This window comes from Leptonotus elevatus, chromosome 21 (assembly GCF_054856555.1).
Source record: "Leptonotus elevatus isolate MCC_2025b chromosome 21, RoL_Lele_1.0, whole genome shotgun sequence".
In the NCBI taxonomy this organism is placed as follows: domain Eukaryota; kingdom Metazoa; phylum Chordata; class Actinopteri; order Syngnathiformes; family Syngnathidae; genus Leptonotus; species Leptonotus elevatus.
In genome coordinates, this window is record NC_141259.1 from 16,626,115 (window position 1) to 16,646,731 (window position 20,617).

The 20,617-nt window shown below is 45.3% G+C and overlaps 2 protein-coding genes across 3 annotated transcripts in view; one reads left to right on the plus strand and one right to left on the minus strand.

The window, feature by feature from the left end:
* The window catches only part of LOC147156156 (cadherin-6-like), a 47,040-nt gene that overhangs the window by 16,938 nt on the left and 9,485 nt on the right, over positions 1–20,617 (plus strand). For both annotated transcript variants that reach the window (XM_086066505.1, XM_086066506.1), the window contains exons 2-6: positions 10,907–11,277; positions 16,004–16,298; positions 17,289–17,408; positions 18,600–18,767; positions 19,895–20,082. In XM_086066505.1, the coding sequence (XP_085922631.1) occupies positions 11,044–11,277; positions 16,004–16,298; positions 17,289–17,408; positions 18,600–18,767; positions 19,895–20,082 (1,005 nt within the window). In that variant the 5' untranslated portion in view covers positions 10,907–11,043. The remainder of the gene's footprint in view (positions 1–10,906; positions 11,278–16,003; positions 16,299–17,288; positions 17,409–18,599; positions 18,768–19,894; positions 20,083–20,617) is intronic.
* drosha (drosha ribonuclease III) overlaps positions 1–20,617 on the minus strand; it is a 129,831-nt gene that overhangs the window by 6,940 nt on the left and 102,274 nt on the right. The window lies entirely within an intron of this gene.

The window sequence follows — 20,617 nt, forward strand, 5'->3', positions numbered from 1 at the left end:
GCAAAGGATTCAATGTAAAAAGCAGAAGTGCGTTTCGGCGCGCGCACTGCCTGCCGGCCGGTGACAAACGACTTCCCGAGCACCTGCTCGCCTCGATGCTGGCGCGCAGTTTGGGAGAAATTTGCTCCAATTTAAGAGGCGTTAAAAAGGCGGCATGTGAGGTCGTTAATAACGCAAAAAACGGCCGCTCCCTCCCGACTGTCAGCGTGTTGTTTTATGGCGGCGGCGGCGTAAAGGTCGTTACTCTCCGTCGAGGAGGAAACCATTTCCTGCGCGCGTTCCTTTTATTGCGGCCGTATTTTAGCCGGCCTTTCGTTTTAGCGCTTTGTAATATTTAGTGCCGTGTGGCAATCGTGCTTTCTTGTCGCTGACCCTCCGCTACAGTTAACGTGCACCCCCATGAATACGTAAGATGCCCCCCCCCCCTCCCCATGGCCTCCCCTCCCTCTCCCTCCCCTCTGGTAACCGTGGCGACCAACGTGGGAACAGAGGTCCACTGTGCGTGGGGTCAAAGTCCCCCCCCAGGATGTCTGCATCTTCCCGATGATGTCATTAATTGTCGCAAATGGCAACAAATTGCCCTCAAGAGCGGCGGACTTTTAAAGTCGATCACAAAATGGACGTTTGCGCATTTGACCGACTCGCGGGTTGATTTGCATTGAGCGAGCTCGCATCAGGACTGGCTGGGGACCACAAAGACCACAGCGGGGGAAGCAGGAAGCCAGTAGGACCCCCCACCCCCCGCCCCCCCTTACTCCCACCCGCCCTCAACTACTTTTGTCCATCCTTCGTGTGCGAGCTGGTGGCGAACTCCACAAGATAAAGAAGCCCAAACACGCCTTTGATGTCAACAGACGGCCTCTATTCATTCAGCGGCGACATCGTCTCATCGACATGGAAACGTTTTAGTCGGGTCCTTTTTTTTTTCGAGCAGCTAAAATTGCTGACAAAATGTCAGGCTTTCCGGTGCGGGGTCAATAAATGTCATTACGTGTTTGTTTGTTTCAAATTAAGGCATTAAAGCATTCAAAAATAAATAAATATAAGAGTTGTTAAAAAACACAATTTAGTCATCGTAAAAGTGATCAAAATGTAATTTGAAGAAAAAAAATGTTGTGTTCCTGTCACCAACGTCCAACATGAAACAGTAATGCCACCTAGTGGTAGAAATGTTCCTCAACACAAATCTGTGACTATGTTTCACACTTTTAATCGTAACTGTTAACAACTACATTTGTATTTGGTAATCATGTGTTTCCACCTTTATGTTAATTAACGAGAGTATAAGTCGAGTCTAGTTTATTAATCACACATGCCCACAGTTGACAAAAATCAACGACATCCCCTGATCGAACCACAAGAGGGAAAGGAAAATGTATGAAAAATGTATATAAAAATGTAGCTTTGGCACCATCTTGTGGTCAAGGAAGTGCATTCAACTGAAAGGAGGAGCTTTGCTTAATTTGTAGGGGAAAAAAAGTGATTTGTTGCCACTTTAGTTCTTGTGGATTTTCTTAATACATTCACTGGCAGCCATTTTGCCTCAAGCAACCCCCTTCGCTCCCGGCTGCTTTACTGCATTTTGACTGATTTTGGAAGGCCCACATGGAAACGACCAAAAGAAAGATTTGAGTCTCGTCTTTCATCAGGAAAAAAAGCACATTTGTATCTGTTAATGTTTTTCAGCAATTAGCATTAGAATGTAGCAAAGTTGTCATCGTTATTCGCAAATCTGTTGAAAACTGTGGGGGAAAGCTTTTTTTCAACATGGCCCCAGTTGATCTCTTATACTCTGCTGCCACCTGCTGGCCATTTTTGGAATAACTACCATTGCTTTAAGCATTCTCTTCAGAAGCTGCATCAAAGCATTCTGTATGCTCTTTTATAAAAAAAAATGGCAATATTTAAAATAGGACGTTTTTATTCGTTTTTGGGAGCAAATGAGTTCATTAGCGGGAGAAAAAAATAGATCGTGCACGTGCTGACATATTTGAGGAAAAAACTGCACACATCAACCCAAAAACTGCAACAATGTGGACATGCTGGTGCCGTTTCCACGTAAGGAAGAAGACAAGAGTCCAGAACCAAAATGAAGGGCGAGTCGGTCGGGCGAGCGAGTCGGTCGGGCGAGCGAGTCGGTCGGGCAGGCCTCTGCGGCTTCCAAAGTGGGCCAGTCCGCCGCGTCCGCCTGACGGATGCCAGGCGAGAAAATTGGGGGCTCTCACAAACTTGGCCCAGATTGTGTGATTTATTCCACTTATTTGCTATGCGGCGGCGAGAAGAGAGAGCGAAGGAGTGAGTTGGCGGCGGCAAACGCATTTTAGCCAAATGGATGCGACTCACTCACTCGCTGGCGCGTGGCGGGATGACCACATGATTCGTTAAGACAAACAAAATATGGAAATGGCGTTTAGGATTCGTGCATGTCGTGTTTGTTCCTTAATAATGTTCACGGGTCAATGTGACCCGTTTGAACTCATTTGTGCCCAAAAACGTATAAAGACGTTCTATTTTAAATATTGTCGTGGTCCCCAAAACTTATTTATACATTTTTTGATGTGTTTTTATTTTTATTTTTATGCTAGAGCAGAACAGAAGGCTTTGATTCAGCCTTTGACCTGAAAAGGCTGCTTAAAGCAATGGCAGTTATTACAACAACAAAAACGGCCAGCAGAGTATAAGAGATCAGCCATGTTGCAACAAGATCTTTTCGACAGATTTGTGAATTAAACGTAGCTATACGCTAATGCTAATTGCTGCAAAATGGAAACCGATTCAAATGCATTTTTCCCTGATGAAAGACGAGACTCTTTCTTTTGGTAGGTTCCATTTTTATTTTATTTTTTTTGCAATATAACCCAATATTCTGTGGGCCTTGCAAAGTCAGTCAAAATCCAGTAAAAGAGCCGAGAGCGAAGGGGGTTACTTCAGTGAAAATGGCTGCCAGTGAATGAGTTAATCCCCCCCAAAAATTTGCAATGTCTTTAATATTTTAAAAAATGGAAATTATTTTTGATTTTTTTAAATGCATACTCAGTTGGATTCAGGTCAGGGGATTGACTTGGCCATTGCATAACATTCCACTTTTTTGCTCTGAATTTATTTTTTTGGACTGATTTGGCAGAATGCTTTGATCGTTGTCCATCCGGACTGTGAAGCACCGTCCATCCATCTGTCCGTCTTTTTCGTCTTTTATTTTATTGTTGAGAGATTTTCAATTTCAGTTTTTAAGATCGACCTACAAAAAGCGTTTTTGGTTCTTCTTCTTCTTTGTGTCGTTGGATTTTACATTTCATGTCAAAAACATGTCGTCGTCGGCTTCAATAAATCTCACGCGAACCGGCGTTGGTGTTTTTTGCGTCTGCAGGAAGTCTAGACGGCGCTACAACAGATCAATACGTATTGATGAGGTTCCGAGGGACTTATTTCCGTTTGCGTAGGAAGAGCGGCGATGATGAGATCTTGCCGTCGAGATAAACGAGGACTTCGAACGACTTGAACCAAAATGCGGAGCGACCCGCTTGCATTTAAGTCCACCTTTTAAAACCTTCTCGGCCACGCGTGCATATTTCTGTGGGAAGCTGTGAAATTGTGATGGTTACGCAGACAGTTCTCGGGACCGTTCTAAGCTCTTCCTTTCGCCAATGTTACGAGGGATGGGCGAGTACTGATATCAGGTATCGTATCGGGCCAAGTTATCGGGGCTCACGACAGCCATTTTGACGGGAGCTAGAAAATGACAAATGAGAAGAATTGAAAATTGACATTCATGTCATGCAATTTTAAGGATAAATGCTATATTGGGATAAATAGGCCGTTCTTTTGAAATGATCGGTCTTTTTTTTTTGGGATACGTAGAGAATGTGGCACCCTCTATTTATTTATTTATTTATTTCAAAAATTCACCCCAAAAAATCCAATGTGAAATTATAATAACATTTATTCTTATTATTAATACTATTTGAATGTAATATATATATATGTTCATTTTAGGTCCAAAGTTCTACATTTTGAGAATCTAAGACTTTCACAGCAAAAGTTGATTTGAACCCGCAAAGTGCATTTTGTTGGATTTAAATGTAATACATGTCAACTGTAAGACATCTCCAATAATATAATAAAGTCTTAGGTTATCGGTAAAAAATGTATTATAATATCATTCAGCATTTTTAATGACATTATTAGCTGAATTATTAACATTATTCGATTTGATTACATTCTTGATTGCGTCAAGTGCAAATTTGATTGCATTTTCAGGTGTTACGACATTTTCAGTAAATTTGAGAAAAGAGTATCATCGAAAGTACGAGAGGAATCGGTATTGAGGGGGTGGCGGCGTTTGTGATTTTACCGAAAGTAATCAAATTTCAGGGTCCAAATGACATTTCGTTTTTTTTTAGGTCAAAAGGTCAAATTTGAGCCCAATCTTCCAAACTGGTGAAGAACCTTCCCTGCAGCTTGCAACGTCTCCATGTTTATCGGTGGCATCATCGCGCCGCCCTCCCCCTCAAACCTCCCCCTTCTTCCTCACCTCCATCACGCTCGCTCGCCCACCTGGCTGACATTCTCCTCCCTCACTTTTAATTGCACCCCCGGGGCGGCGTTCGAGGTTGCCTCGTCTCGCCGGGCGCCATAGGGTGCCGTGCCGTGTCGCTCACGTCGCTCGTTAGAGGAGAAATACAAATTCAGAGGAAGGCCACCGTGCGGGGGGGGGGGGGGGGGGGATGAGGGGGTGTGGCGCTTCCAATGTAAAATGCCACCCCGCCCGTCGGCGCACATGCAAAAGGCCATTTGCGGCGCACGTCCAGCCCGTATTGACGAACGCGTTTGTGTCCACGGCGGCGGCGAGTGCATTCGATAAAAGCCATCGCTACCTTTAATGGCTAATTGTTGTGATTGCAAACGTTCCGGCGTCCAATCGTCGGCAGACGCATTCATCTTGCTTACGAGCCGGCGTCTTATTGCTCCGCAAACCCGCGACACGCAATTTCAAGCAATTTGCTTTTTCATTTTCATTTTTTTTTTTTGCTTATGCAATTAGGCGGCACACGATATGAGGCCGCCACGAGACAAAAGAGGCCGCCGGGCCGAGAAAACGAAGGGCGCCGGGCGTAAACAGCGGCCGGAAGATGATTACGCTGTCATGTTCCGTTTCACACCTTCGTCGCGACGAGCGCGCTCGGCCAACGACTCACGACTTGCGACGTCTTCTCCCAAATCGTGACTTTCCCAGAAGGCCTTTCAAGGCGTTGAAATCGGCGGGTTCGAATGATCACCGTTCATTTAAAGGCCTCTTTTTACGATCCGGCTGAGACGCTTTCGTCTTCTTAAGGGGAGATAAAAGGCAAAGAGAGCAAGCGGTGCGTTAAGAAAAGGCTCATTTGCACGCCTTTTATGCACACACAAGACATCGGCTGCTCTTAAGGAGAACCTTTTTCCGCACTCGGTTGTCATAGCGACGCTGGCCGGATTGATCCCTGACATCATCGGTGTGTTCACGGACCGATGGCCACGCGGTCAAACGTGGGGCGGGACTCTGGGGAAGTGCGAGAAAATGCTGCAAATCTTCCCTCAGTGTGAAACTGCTTCTTCATTGCATTGCTTGCTTCCGCCTTTGCGCACAAGGTCAGAAGAGGTTCGATGCTTGTCCCAATACTTTTGTCCAAATGTCACATTTTCTTCACTGTTCACTTCCTGTCGATGTCCGCACGCTTTTTCGCTTCGTGTGCGTCCCAATATTTTTGGCCACCTCCATATTTCTTCCACGCTTTCTCGTATGTGACCCAATACTTTTGCTCAAAGTGGACCTTTTCACTTCCTGTGGTGTCCAAACACTTTTGTGTCCCAATACTTTTGTTCAAATTTGATCAGCTGTCCAGCATTAATTTTCCACGCAATTTCTGCAGAAATTGTCTCGTTTCTCAAGAATTGACTCATTCTTAATTTTCCTTCTTCTTTGTTATACTTTTGGTGTCCAAAAAGTTTTTTGTCCAAACTTTTTTTCGGGCGACAAACACCGGAATCGTCGAGGCGCTCTGCTGCTTCAATTTTTCTTCATCAGGGCTCAATCATTTTATTTGTATTTGGCCTCCTGTAAGTGTCCCAAATTCCACATTTGCACTTTTCATTCAAGTCCCAATAATTTCGTCCAGCAGGTCCAGAATTCTGTTACTATTCAAATGAATGCATGTGTCCCAATACTTTTGCATTTTCCCTCCACTTTCGTTTTCCTGCACATCCACGTTTTGATTCTCGTAAGTGTCCCAATACTTTTGCTCTGTAGCACGAATGTGACTGAGCTTCACTTCCATTTTTTTTTTTTGCATAAATGCAGTCGTCGTGCTGCGAGCGTCGAGTGCGACGTTGCGAGCGGAATGTTGCGAGCAGAACGTTCCTTCCAGTCTGCCTCCATCTTGGTTTCCTCAGCCTCGCGCAGGACAAATGTAGCACGGCGGGCATTTTGTCGTCGCCACCGGGCGACACGCGGTTTCGCGGTTTTCCTAACCGGCTGTGACATTTGTATGATTTTTTCTTTTTCTCTTTTTTGACGTGGCCAAATAAAGCCGACTTCTTCCCGATCCCGGTGCCTTGTCAGGAGAATGATGTGGTCGGGGGGGGGGGGGGGGGGCACAACATGGCCTCCGGGCTTTGACAAATGTGGTCAAGGGGCGAGCGTTCCTCGAGGACGCGACGGCGGCGGCGCTCCATCCAACGCGCGGGCATTAGCTTTTCCCGCAGTGACATTATGAGGAAATCCATGGAAAAGGCAGGCTGCGCCGCTGCTGGGGCGGCGAGTGCAAAGCTTCATGAGCCCCCCCCCCCCCCCCCCCAGGGACACGCTGGTATTTTCCAGCCAGTCCAGACCTACAGCTAATCGATATCTCGCCGTCCCATGTGCTTCCCGCTGCCGTCAATCAAGTCAATTTATAAAGTGAAGAGTGCGCCGGAGCGGGAGGGAAAAGCGCGCCGTCATTTAGTGGATTTGGATCCTGAGTAGAACCCAGAAGGACGCGCCGTCCATTGTTTTGATCCCTGCAGGTTCCATATTGCTTCAAATTTTGTTTTCTTTTGCTCGCCACGTTTCTTCCACTTCCTGTCCTCGGTGTCCCAATACTTTTGCCCAAATTCCACATTTTCTCGGCTTTCACCTTCACTTCTTATCCATTCATTTGTCCGAACTTTGCTTCATTTTACTGTCCCAACACTTTAGTTTGCATTTTCTTGACTTTTCATATCCTGTACTTGCCGTCCCAATATTTTTGTCCATACTCCGCATTTTCTGGACTTTTAAACTTTTATTCCCGACACTTTTTGTCCAGCTTGCCATGTCTTGACTTTCACCTCGGGTTCACGTCCATCTCACCTTGTTGAAACGTTGCTTCGTTTCACTTTTCACGCGCTCGTACTTTTTCCCCCGCCTCCACATTTCTTCCACTTCCTGCTGTTGTCGTCCCAATTCCACGTTTCCTTTCGGGTTTTTTTTGTCCACCGCAGGCGCGCGTCCCCGCCGTCCGTCAATGAAGTCAATTGATCGAGTCGAGTAAGGAGCGAGCGCAGGAGGGACGCCGCGCGGCCATTTAGCCCGTTCGGATGGAATGGAACCCGGAGCGGCGGTCACAGTCTGTCCCTCTACGGACATGATTAAACCGCCGTCTCACTTCCGCCTGCTTCCGTCAGCACCGCCGCCGCTGACCCGCCTCCTCGACCCGCCGCCGCTCTTCGACTCTCCTTCCTTCTCCTTTTTTTTTTTTTTTTTTTTTAATTCCCGCAGTGGCCGCTGATCCCGGCAGAGGACGCATGCAAAGTGAGTGGCTTTCGGAGCCAAGCGGAGCCGTCATGCATATCAGCTTTGGCCTGTGCAAGCAAAGCAAGCGGTTGAGGTGGGGGGAGGAAAAAGAGGGGGGGGGGGTAGGGGAGGGGCATCATGCTATAAAGTGCAACGCAGGGAAGAAAAAAAAAAAACCGAAGCTTCAATTTGCCTCATAAGGGGAAACGAGGGCACGGTGGCCCGGCGGAGACGGTAATGGATGGACCGGCGTCCCCTGCCGGACTGCTGACGCTGCTCTGACAGGACGTCCCCTTCACGCCAACCCCGAGAACTCGTCTGCCGTCACAAACGCACGCGTTGGGAGTCCGTCGACACACACGGTTAATGGGAAGATCGGAAGGAGCGCAGCCGTCAGCGTCTTTTTGCACTTTGTGAGTCTCGAAAAGCCGAACGTGTCCCGAACGCTTGTGAATGTTGATTTCTCGTCAGGGTGCGTTCAAGGTCGCAACGTGTTCGTGTTTTTTTCTCGAGGCAACAAGGAAAAAATTCAAAAAACATGAGGCCAACGCCTGGCAAACATTTTAGAACCATGAACGAACCCTGACCAAAGCGCGACCTTCGCCAACACGTTTGCTTAAATGTCCAACAGCTGATTATTTTTTTTCCCTCACGAATCAGAATCGTCTTTATTTTCCGAGCTTGTCAAAACACACGCGGAATTTGTCTCGTGTCGTCTCTACGTATTGTAAGCACATCTTTTGCGCTGCTGCAACAAAGATGGCAGCTGTCGGAATGACGCGGAGAGTCATCAGGCCGTCCCTCTCGCCGCTCGGTCCCGTGGCAATCCCAAAGCTTCCTCGGGCCAACCGGGACACGTCGGCCATTTTCTCAGTCGTCTTCTGTCCTCGCGATCGCGGTCGCCAGTTCCAATTCAAAGTAGGTAAAAACCAAGAACAAACGGAATACGCGGATGTCGTTCTTGACTTCGAGCTTAAACCAAAGACGCAACAATTGGATACTCGTGAAAGCGCGGCTGGGAAAAAGTCCCAAGATCCATTTCGTGCTGCGGGGAAGTTCAAAAGTCCAAAGTTGTTCGATTGGCCTTCTGACAAAGTACATTCTGAGGAAGAGCGCACTTGGAAGGTCACAAGAGTCGACTCCGCGGCCATTGTTGATCCAGAACGTCGCGAGTCGCACAGCGCCGGAGGAGGGAAACCTCTAAAACAGGATTCACCAGTTCCGGTCCTCGAGGTCTGGAGTCTTGCAGGCTTTAGATGTTTCCGCCTAGCAACACACCTGATACTAAAGATCAGAATCGTTATCAGGCGTGCTCGTGGGCGGAAACATCTAAGAACTGCAGGGCTCCGGACCTCGAGGACCGGAATTGGCTCTAAAACATGCAGGACCCCAGTTTGACACCTATGCCTTAGTCATAGGTGTCAAACTCCGGTCCTGGAGGGCCGCAGTCCTGCAGGTTTTGGAGGTTTCCCTCTTCTAACACAAGCTGATTGTCATCAACAGGATCGTTACCAGCCTGTCAATTTTCTAAGGGGAACATTCAAAACCTGCAGGACTCGACCCTCCAGGACCGGAGTTTGACACCTATATTTAGGTCACTATTTCTCAGCCCTACCCAGCCTGTTTTTCATTTCTCTCTCAGCCAACACACCTGAGCATCGTTATCAGGCTTCATGCAGAGCTTGCTGATGAGCTCATCGAGAACCGCTGCTTTAGGCGGTTACTATGCCGGCAGACAGTCTTGACATTTTTACAACAACAACAACAATTTCTCCTCTTTTCTTCTCCGGGATTCATTTAGATTTTTTTAAGGAAAAAAAAACCCTTCAACCTAATATCTGGCAACACAACCCCAAACACAAGTTTGAGCCATTTTGGGTTCAAGTCAGGACCCTGAAAGTAGCCCGTCGCCTGCCTGTTGTTTACAAACATTCTAAAAAGCTCTTTTTTATTTGTCCCAACTCCCACAAGTGTTGACTTTTAACTAAGTAACACTTGCGCTGCGGTGACATCGCCACGACCGCCCCCGCCCCCGCCCCTGCCCCCGCCCGTCCCCTCCCCTCCTTGGCCCGTTTTTCTCGCTCCATTTCCCGCCTTCCCTTCGGAGTCTTCGGTGGCGCTTCACCGTGCGGGTCAGGCTACTTAATTCATGTCCAGAGACGCCACTTCCACGTTTCCCAGCATGCACCACACCACTGCTGAACCCCCCCCCCCTCCCCCTCCCCCTGCTGGACCCGCTGATAACCTTCCTTCCAAACTGGGAATAAGAAAAGAATCATGGGGAAGAAACTATACATGAGCGCCTTCTTGCTTTTCCTTCCACCCGGCGCCGCTTCCGCCCCATTGCGTGCGTTTGGCAAACATTCATTTACTGTCAGGCGCTACGTTCAAGTAACGAAGTGAGCTCGGCGTTGCCGTGGTCATTCTTCCGCCCGAGATGACGACGTGTGATGATGCTTTCAAACCGCCATCGGCGAACGTCGCCCGCCACTCCATGATGTGATGATTCTCGCACTCAATGCAGATAAAGTGCGGTCGCACCCGCGTACGTGCGCGTGTGACTTTTCTAATCTCGTTATCACCAGAGGCCCGTCCGTCAAAGCACCGCGGCACGAATGGCACGGGTCCCGCAGGAAGTGTTCGTCAAACTCGACTTGTCTTTGTTCGCAGTTTGTACAAAAAAGGGCCGCATCCGAACGGCAGTTCTCGATCCCAGACAAAAAAAAAGGCCGTCCCTCCCCAGCAGGGGGTGGGACTTATTTTCACTTGACGTACTTCACAAGGTTTTAACCAAGACGTGTATTGATCTCAAATAGATTAGCATTCCCTCCAATGATATTGCTAAGCTAACTCTGCACTTCCTGTTGGTTCCAATGTTGTTCCTGTTCAACGATTGCTACATTTGCTAACACATTTTGAACGTACATTTGCTGATTTCAAAGAAACCGGAATTCGTCAGAAAATTCCGATGAAGCACTCCGGGCCAGATGACCGGACTTGTGCGTCCTTTTCCCAAAGATGGCCTACAAATTTCTGGCTTACTTGCTCTTATTGATGACGTATTTCCTCCCTATCTGCACTCAACTGGTTTGGTCTGAAATTCCTTTTTCTCGCCTGCAGGGACGCGTGACGGCTCACTTCCTGCTTCCAATCCAATATGACGGCCGACCCGTCACTCTGACCCGAAGACCGCCGGAGACAAAGCGCCGAGGGAGGGAGGAGGGGGGTGCGGGCTGAGGACCCAAGGCCCGGTCTCCATGGAGACGCTGTGCGTGCTGATGGCACTGTGGGCCGCCACCCAGCTCGGCACGGCGCCCGCAACGGGGCTGAGGCCGGCGAGGAGGACCGCGACGGGACACAAGATGTCGGCGGGCCTGACGGGACAGGACGCCAACGGGGTGCCGCTCAGGCGCTCCAAGCGGGGCTGGATGTGGAACCAGTTCTTCCTGCTGGAGGAGTACACCGGCAACGACATGCAATATGTCGGCAAGGTAACGCGCTAACTTTTCAATATAACCTTGATAGGGCGCTGCCATTTTTGTCCTCTACCGCCCTCTGCTGCTGACAGAAATTGACGTCAAAGTGCCTTCGGGCTTGCATTGCAATTTTATTGGTTTCTGGGTTTGGTCACGTGACATATTGAGTTACTTCCTGCGAACGTGTGACGAGATCACTGTGAACGTGTCCAACGTAAAAGACAAGGTAAGAATGTCCAAATGGTAGTTTTCGGCGGCGGCGCGTCCCGAGGGAATCGCCTCCCAATCCATCCGATGGCGGCGGCGCCGCGGCGGCAAGGTCAGGCCGGCGGAATAAAAGCGCTTTTGAGCGTGCCTCTGAATGGACTCGCCTACTTTGCATTCCGCCGGCACGGATGGACTCAGGATCGACTCCGTCCGGCAAATGAGATGGGACCACGTACGTCCTCCTCGAGGCGGCCGGCGAGTCAGCCGTGACTTTGAGCGCGCCTCTAAAAGGATTACATCGCCGACAACACAACGAGTCCAAAAAAGAAGAGCCAGGAAACAAAGCGCGGTTCAAAAGCAGCGCGTATGTATGTATATTAGGTGCACGTGAACGTCAAATGATTAACATTTTGCTCATTAATAAAAATACATATCATTTTCAGTGACAGAAATTCGACAGAATTATTCATTTGAATAATGTAAATGTAAAAAAATAAAAAAGATAATCTAACTTTCTAAAAAAATTATTTTTTGTTTTTTTTACTTTTTCCTGGAAAAACATGTTTTTTTTTAATGAATGCAAAAATTTTCTCATTATTGAATATCATTGTTTTTAATAAAAACAAAATTACTTTTTCCCAAAACATTTTTTTTGACAGTTTGTCATTAAAAATAATTGTATGAAATTATTTGTGGGCCAGGTATAATTATTTCGATTAGTTTCAAAAAAAAAATCCACATTTGTTAACAAGATTATGAAAACCTGGAAAACAAATGTATTGTACATTTAGAACAGATATAAAATGTGATGAGCTAACTATTGAAGTCATGCGTTTAATTACAATTAAAACATTTAATCGTCTGACGCCTTGAATTACTTCATTATTTAAACTCAAGATTAATCACAAATTTTATATCTGTTCTAAATGTACAATCCATTTTTTTTCTAGGTTTTCACACTCTTGTTAACAAGAGTGGAAAAAAAATGTGAAACTAATAGAAATAGTTATTGATCCTTTTTGACGTCTAAAGCCGTCAATGGCAGTGAATGAGTTAATAAACTGCGAGTATTTCTCATACGTTTCCGAGTTTTTTCTTGCTAATCTGCCTGTGTCAGCGTCTTGTTTTGGGGGTGGTCTGTGGGATTGGTGCGCATGGGGGGGCACTCATCTTCCCACGTCAGCCGACGGCGTCGCGTTCCCGCCCGCAGCTTCTCATTAGCAGGCGAGCCGCACGCGGGTTTCGCTGGGCCTCGCAGGGCCTCGCCTTCCTGTCACCGGGGGAAGAGAATGTTTGTTTCTTTCATTACGGGGCCGCTCCACCAAAGGGCACGCGTGCGTCTGCCTGCGTCACGCACGCGCGCACGCACGCACGCGCTTAATGGCCTGTGGTGGCGTGCCAGTGTTTGTGCTGCACATCATATCTCATCAAGTATTTACAACCCCTGTTAGGCCCCCACTGCTCGCGGGCCGGCTGGGCAGACCTCGCCATGTTGCCTGCGTGAGCGAGCGAATCGGGCGGGCGGACGGGCTGGTGCTCAGGTTTAGGGGGGGGGGGGCCCAGCGTTGCCAAGTCATTTTCAGGGCATGTTTGAATTGATCCAGAACTAAACTTAATAGCATCATTGTCGATGTTCTATTTTTTGCGATAGTGACAAAAAAATTAAAAAATTTGCAAATATTTTTATTAGGGCTGTCAAAATGATAATTTTGAGTTCATTTAAAGTTCCCTTAACACCACTCATTTTTGTTACAAAAATGCTAAGTTGCCATCAGTGGGCGGAGTCTTAAATTGGGTATATGCCACGGAGGAGGCGGGACTTCTGACTTCCTGGTTTTCACACAGCTTTGCTTTCCTTTCCTGTTTGCGACATGTGGGCCGCGTCCCGGTTCTCGCGCTTTCGCCTTTGTGCCCCTCCGTTGCGCGTTTTCCGACCACGGGTGCGAGTGTGTCGTGTGTCCGTCTCAGTTGCCAGAAGCATTTCAGAGTTTCAGAGACGCCCTGCGCGGTTGGGGGCGCGAGTGTTGGAACGCGTCCATCAGTGGCCGGAAACGACGCCGATGTATGGAACCCGGGTGTCGGAAGTCCGTGGCATTTACCCCATAAGCTCGTGAGCGTTGCGTGACTCAGCGGCTGCAGCAAAGACGTCAATGTCGGCCCGAAACCAGCGCAGTACGGTGACGGAGTACCAGCTGCTTGTCTTGGCACCAAACAAAAAATATGCTGCACTATATTTGCTCCACCCCCCGATTATATATTTATATAATATAAATATAACATCATCATCAGACAATAATATTGTGTGCTGGGAGGAGGGGTGAGTGGAGAGGGGGGAGTCAACGGGGGACACGGGGGGCGCTCACTTTTAATAACGCTCATCTCCTTTGCAGCGCAAGGAGACACGACGAAGATGAGGATTCACGACCCCCACGAGCCCACGTGATATTAATATCATAATGAACATCATAACGCGTGCTTATTTGAGGTGATCTCGAACCCGCCGTCATCAAAGCACTCGTTATGCGACGCCGGCCAGCAAGTGAACAGGCGAGCGAGCCGCGTCAAAAGATTTAGGAAATCACACATTTTCCTCCTTTTTCTTTGTTTAAAGGATTATTTTCCTTTAATAAAAAAAATTATTAATAAATGACTTCTCCCACCCACCCAATTTTTTTAATATTAACTCATTCACTGCCATTGACGGCTATAGACGTCAACAATTAATTTGAACTATTTCTAATTTAACATTTGTTCCCACTTTTGTTAACGAAAGCATAAAAAACCTAGAATTATTTTTTTTGTATTAGAACAGATACACAATTTGTGATTAATCGTGAGTTAACGAGTGAAGTCATGCGATTAATTACCTTTTCAAATTGTGATCGCCCAATGCCCCCTAATTTTTACAAAAGAAGTATTTAAAAAAAAAACATTATTAAAAATAAATTAATTTTTTTCAGAAAAGGTTATTAAAAATTAGGGGCATTAGGCAATTAAAATTTGTAATCGTAATTAATCGCAACACTAGTTAACTCACGATTAATCACAAATTTTATATCTGTTCTAATACAAAAACTAATTCTAGGTTTTTATCTCTTGCTAACAAAAATGGAAAAAAATGTTAAACTAATAAAACTAGTTGAAATGAATTTTGATGGCAGAGAATGAGTTAATAATAATAATATCCACGTCGACCGTAAAAAATATTTTGAACGTTTTTTGTTTTTTAATATCTAAAAGAAATTTTAATTTAAAAAATTATGAAAAATATTGTTTGAATATTTGCTGCCCCCCCTTTTTTTTTTTTTTAAATGAAAGATCAGTACAGGTTTACCTCAACAACCTTTTCTTACAAATATGATTTCCTTTGTTGTTGAAAACATAACTATAATAAAAACAAAATATGTTTTCTTACTTGTTTTTTCACCGTTAAGAAAATAAGACCCGATTTCATGCATTGACATTTCCTGTTTCAAATGGAGAACATTTCCACACACAGCAATGGAACAAACAAGAGGAAGTCCACCATTTCGAAGGAAAAAAAAAATCAAATCAAGCCAATTGCACCTTCAAGTGTTCATTTTCTTTCCACCTCAGCGCACACGGTTCTCTCCGTTTGTGAACCAAGCGACCATCTGGCCACTCCAGGGCCGCCAGTCCTCCACAGGCCAGGACACGAGGCCCGCGAGGCTAACTGGCTAATTGCCCTCAGCGCCCCCCCCCCCCCCATCCCCCACCCACCCGCTCGACCACCCAACCCCACCCCCCCGGCTCCTTTCTAGTGCCATCTTCACGGCCGGGCACGCATCGATCGGTTGCTAACATTTGCTGCGCTCCCGGCGGATTCACTTCCCAAACAAAGATGGCTACTGGTTTACTTGCACATGTCTGATAGATGATAGATGCACTGTATAAATAGAAATAGAAATAGAAATACACATATACTCTAATATAATATATATATACACGTATATATACGTGTATATATATATATATACACGTATATATATATATATACACGTATATATATATATACACGTATATATACGTGTATATATATATATATATATATATATATACGTGTATATATATATATAAATACACGTATATATATATATAAATACACGTATATATATATATATATATACACACGTGTATTTATATATACATATATATATACATACGTGTATATATATATATAAATACACGTATATATATATATAAATACACGTATATATTTATATATATATATATAAATACACGTATTTATATATATATATAAATACACGTGTATATATATATATAAATACACGTGTATATATATATATATATATATATATATAAATACACGTATTTATATATATATATAAATACACGTGTATATATACGTGCCAACACGTACTTTTTCAAGCACGCTCGTTTCAACCTGCTGCGGAAAATGAGACTCGGGTCTCAAATGACGGTAGGGTTTGAAATTCGAGTTTGAAAGCAAAGCTAGGGTTTGTAATGAAGGTCTTTCCGGTCTTGCCCTCAGCTCCACTCGGATTCGGACCGCGAGGACGGCAGCGTGCGCTACGTGCTGACGGGCGACGGCGCGGGCACGCTCTTCAAGATTGATGAAAAGTCGGGCGACATCCACGCCACCAAACGTTTGGACCGCGAGGAGAAGGCCTACTACATGCTGCACGCCAAGGCCGTCAACCGCTTCACCAACGAGGCGCTGGAGGGCGAGTCCGACTTCATCATCAAGATCCACGACATCAACGACAACGAGCCGCGCTTCACCAAAGATCCTTACGTCGCCAGGGTGCCCGAGATGGCCGACATCGGTGAGAAGATTACTCACGAGATGAAAATCCCTAACAAAGATAAAAATCCCTACAAATTGGTTAGGGAGTATTCGATTAATCGTTTTAGTGTTGTAATTGTCCACAATTATTAAAAAAAAAAAAACGTCATAGTGACGAAGGTAAAGAGTAGTCAGCTATAAAGTCCACCGTATAAAAATCTCTACAAAGTGATAAGGGACTATTTAATTACTTGTTTTAGGACTAGAGTCAACAATATAAAAATATTATTCAAATGAAAACAGATTTATACTTTTAACATTAATGTTAATGTCTTGTAAGTCATCAAAAGCATGATTATAAACAATTTAACATAAATATATAACATTTAATAATTTTCTTCAATAATTAGTTTAATAATAGTAAACAAAATAAAAGCATATTTATGAATCTTTATTCAATAATTTGATGATCAAAATGAACAATTGAGCCCCTATTGAAGGTGTCGCTTGCTGGTTCCCGCGGCAGCGAGCCAAGGTGTGATGTCAACACAAGCGCTTCATTAGCATGTTAGCATATTAGCATCTGGGCGTGATGGATGGAAGCTTGCACTTTCGCCAAATGAGCCAAGATGGCGGCTTCTATTTTTGGATTTGTCGCCCATTAAATGTTTCCCCTCAATTGATTTGGTGCCGTGCGTAATGAGGCGACGCGGCGGCGCCGCGTGGGAGTTAGCACTTAGGCTAGCAAGCATTTGGTACCCGGGGCCTTCAGCGGCAACTTTCTTGCAACACAATCATAGAAAAAAAAAAAAAAAAAAAAAAACTCATATAAGAGCACATAGACTCAATAATGATCTAAAAAGCAGAGATTTCCGAAATATGTATGCCGATGTTTTGCTCGCCAAACAGTTTTGCTCTGACGAGCCAATCAGAGGGCAGAAAATGGTGACGTGAAATGCGATGGCGGCATTGCACTTGTAAAACAAAATGGCTGCCGCGCGCTGAATGGCGTTTTGGTGCAACCCGGCAGGCACTCCCGTCATCCAGGTGACGGCGCTGGACGCTGACGACGCCACCTACGGGAACAGCGCCAGGGTGGTCTACAGCATCTTGGAGGGGCAGCCCTACTTCTCGGTGGACCCCGAAAGCGGTCGGTGGATTCTCACGCACACAAACGAGTTGATGACAAGAACGTTCGCGAGCTCCTTCACTTTCTGTTTCACACGTTGAGCTCACGACGACTCAGCGGCTTTTTTTTTTTCCGCTTCTTTGAATAAATGCATGACAATAAAAAGTAATTAACGATCAGAAATCTTAATTTGTGCAAACGATCCGCATAACGAGGCGCATCGATCACTCGGCGACGACCCCTGAATTAAAGGGCGCTAACGGCGTCTCGCCGACTTCATTACGCGGCGCATAAATCTCCCGGCTGAAACGTCGTTAATTCCCGGCGACTATTTTGAGGTGCGCGCTGGGATGTTTGATGCGCCGGCGAGGAAGTTCATTATTTTTACGATGACGCTTTAAAAAGCCGCCGCCAATTACACGGCGGGGGCCGCAGCACAACAGCTCACTCCATATACACTTTATTGTTATTATTATTATTGTTGTTGTCATCGTAACTATTCGGGCTGCCGGATTGGCTTGAACATAAAAATAAATCACAGAAATCATACAGTATTCACGAATTTTATCGAGCATTTTGAATTTTTTATTTATTTATTTTGTTTAAAAATGAATCCTCTTTTTTTTGTTTTGTTCTGTTTGTTACGCAAACAAAATTAAAATAATTTGTATTTATTCCATAAGCGATTACATTCATTTTTTTCTTCTAAATTTTAAACACTACACCCAATTACAATTAATCTGAATTATTATTATTATTTTTGAATTTTTTTTATTCAATGTATTAAAAATAGAAAACTAAGAAATTCACTCCACGATTAATTTTCAAAGATCTTTTTTTTTTTTTAAATAAAAAGGTTTTTGGGAGATTTTTTATTTTTTTTACACTGCTAAATAGTCATGTGCATTTTCCTCGGAAAGCTGAAGTTAAATGGGGAAAAAAATCCGGGGAAAAATAAATAAATAGAAATAAATAACGAAAATACATCTGCGAATATTCACAGGTTCCAAACGACAAATATGATTCCAATGTCGTTCGAAGTTGTAATATCACCATTCGCCACTAGATGGCAGACATGGCTTAGCTGCGCATGTATTGTGAAAAACAGAACATACTCGCACGTCTTTTGTCCGTTATCTCAAATAAAAAATAAACAATTTACTATAAAGGACTTGCATTTGCTGTGAATAATTTTGTTTTTGGTTGCGGTAGGCGTGATCAAGACGGCACTGCCGGGCATGGACCGGGAGGTGAAGGAGAAGTACCAAGTGGTGATCCAGGCTAAGGACATGGCCGGACAGATGGGGGGCCTCTCGGGGACCACCACGGTCAGCATCACCCTCGCCGACGTCAACGACAACCCGCCGCGCTTCACCAAAAGTGAGTCGCAAGAAAAATCACAAAAAGACTTTTTAAGCGTCGCCTCAAGGCGCTTTTATTTTATTTGACTATTTGATAGAAAATTGTGTTAACTCTTCACTCATGATGACATCATAAAAAGAGTCATGCTTGATGTTGCTCAGAGTGGAAAACACTGGCTGTGTTTTATGGCGGCGGCGCCGGCGTTTGTTTACGCCGGCTGACAGGCGGCCATCGTTTGGAGCACAAACGCTTCCTGCCGGTAAAAGCCCAAATAAAAGAAGAATTCATCCGCGCGTTAACAAAATTGATTGCCCGCGAAAGATCGACCTTCATGCCCGACGAGGCTGGCCGGGATGTCGCTCGCGATTGGTCGCGCGCGTGAAGATGATGATGATGAAGATCCAGAGAGCGGACACAAACGGCATTGTCACCAGCAAATTGCCCTCATGGAACATCTTCTTTTGTCTCTGTTAGGAAAAACATCGGTCGGCACGGTGGCGTAGTGGTTTGCAAGTCCGCCTCACATTCATGAGTTCTGGATTCAAATCTTGACGTAGATACGACCTCGTGTCCAGCACCACATCCCATCACAAAAGCACCTTTTGACTGGAGACTATTTTTTTTCTTCATTTATCAATATTTGGATAGTATTAATAATAATAATAATAAACGCTAAAAACAGTTGGGTCAAAATGAACCCAAATTGACCCAACTTTTTTGAGTTATTTAATTAAGCCAAAAAGTTGGGTCAAATGAATAATCAACATATCATTCCAAGTTTAAATGAATAACCCGCAAAACAGCCCAACAAGTGGGTTGATGTTGGAGTTATTTATTTAATTGGACCTAACATTTGGGCTAAAAAACTCAAAGTTGGGTCGGTTCATTTTTGACCTAATTCATTTGGGTTCTTCAACTAACCCAGGGTTAGGGTTACGTTGAGTCAAATGAATAACCCACACAACATCCAATTTTAGGGTTGTTTTGTGGGCTAACTCATTTAATTTGACCCAACTTTCCATTTTTGACCCAATTTGGGTTACTGTTTTTGGAGTGTAGTAATAATAATAATAATAAAGCATCCATCTCTGTCAGCAATTCCTCCCAAACGATCCACGGAACATCAACGTTTTGTTTTCCTTCAGCCCTCTACGAGCTCAAAGTGCCCGAGTCGACGGCGCTGGGCTCGCCGGTGGGCGCGATCCGCGCCGTGGACAACGACATCGGCGAGAACGCCGAGATGGACTACAGGATCCTGGGGAGCGACGGGCCCGGCATGTTCGACATCGCAACCAATCGCAGCACGCAGGACGGCGTCATCGTGCTCAGGAAGGTCAGTCCAATCACAACACCCCCCCCCCCCCCTCTCGGAATTATTGACCAACATCGGATTGTGTACATGCGAGCTGTCGGCCCGTTTGTTTGGCGTGTCAGAATTGGCCTCTGTTGCCATGGCGGCGGCAATGTGGGCAGAGCGAGCGCTCAAGCCGCTAATTAAACGAGCTCGTCAAGAGGGAGTAAGTCCCATCTGGGCCTCAAAAGATGCCAAATAAAGGCAAAGCCAGGAGCGCCCGCGGTTACCTCCGCCAGGGCGCTTGTGTTTACATCCGTTTGTTGGATGCATTTGGAAGAAAAACTAATCATAATAATAATCATTTTTCCTTTTGGGGGAAAGAGGTCAAACTAGGGTAGGAAAAGAAAGGCCTGCGGGTCACGTTTGGCTCACCGACTTCTTGAATTGGGCCAACCGAGTATTTAAGGTATTAAGAGATATTTGACGCATTCATTCAGTAGCTTAAAATAAAACATTTGTATTCATTAATCTCAGTCAACGTGCAAAATTAGTTTTGCTTAAATAAGCAATTTTA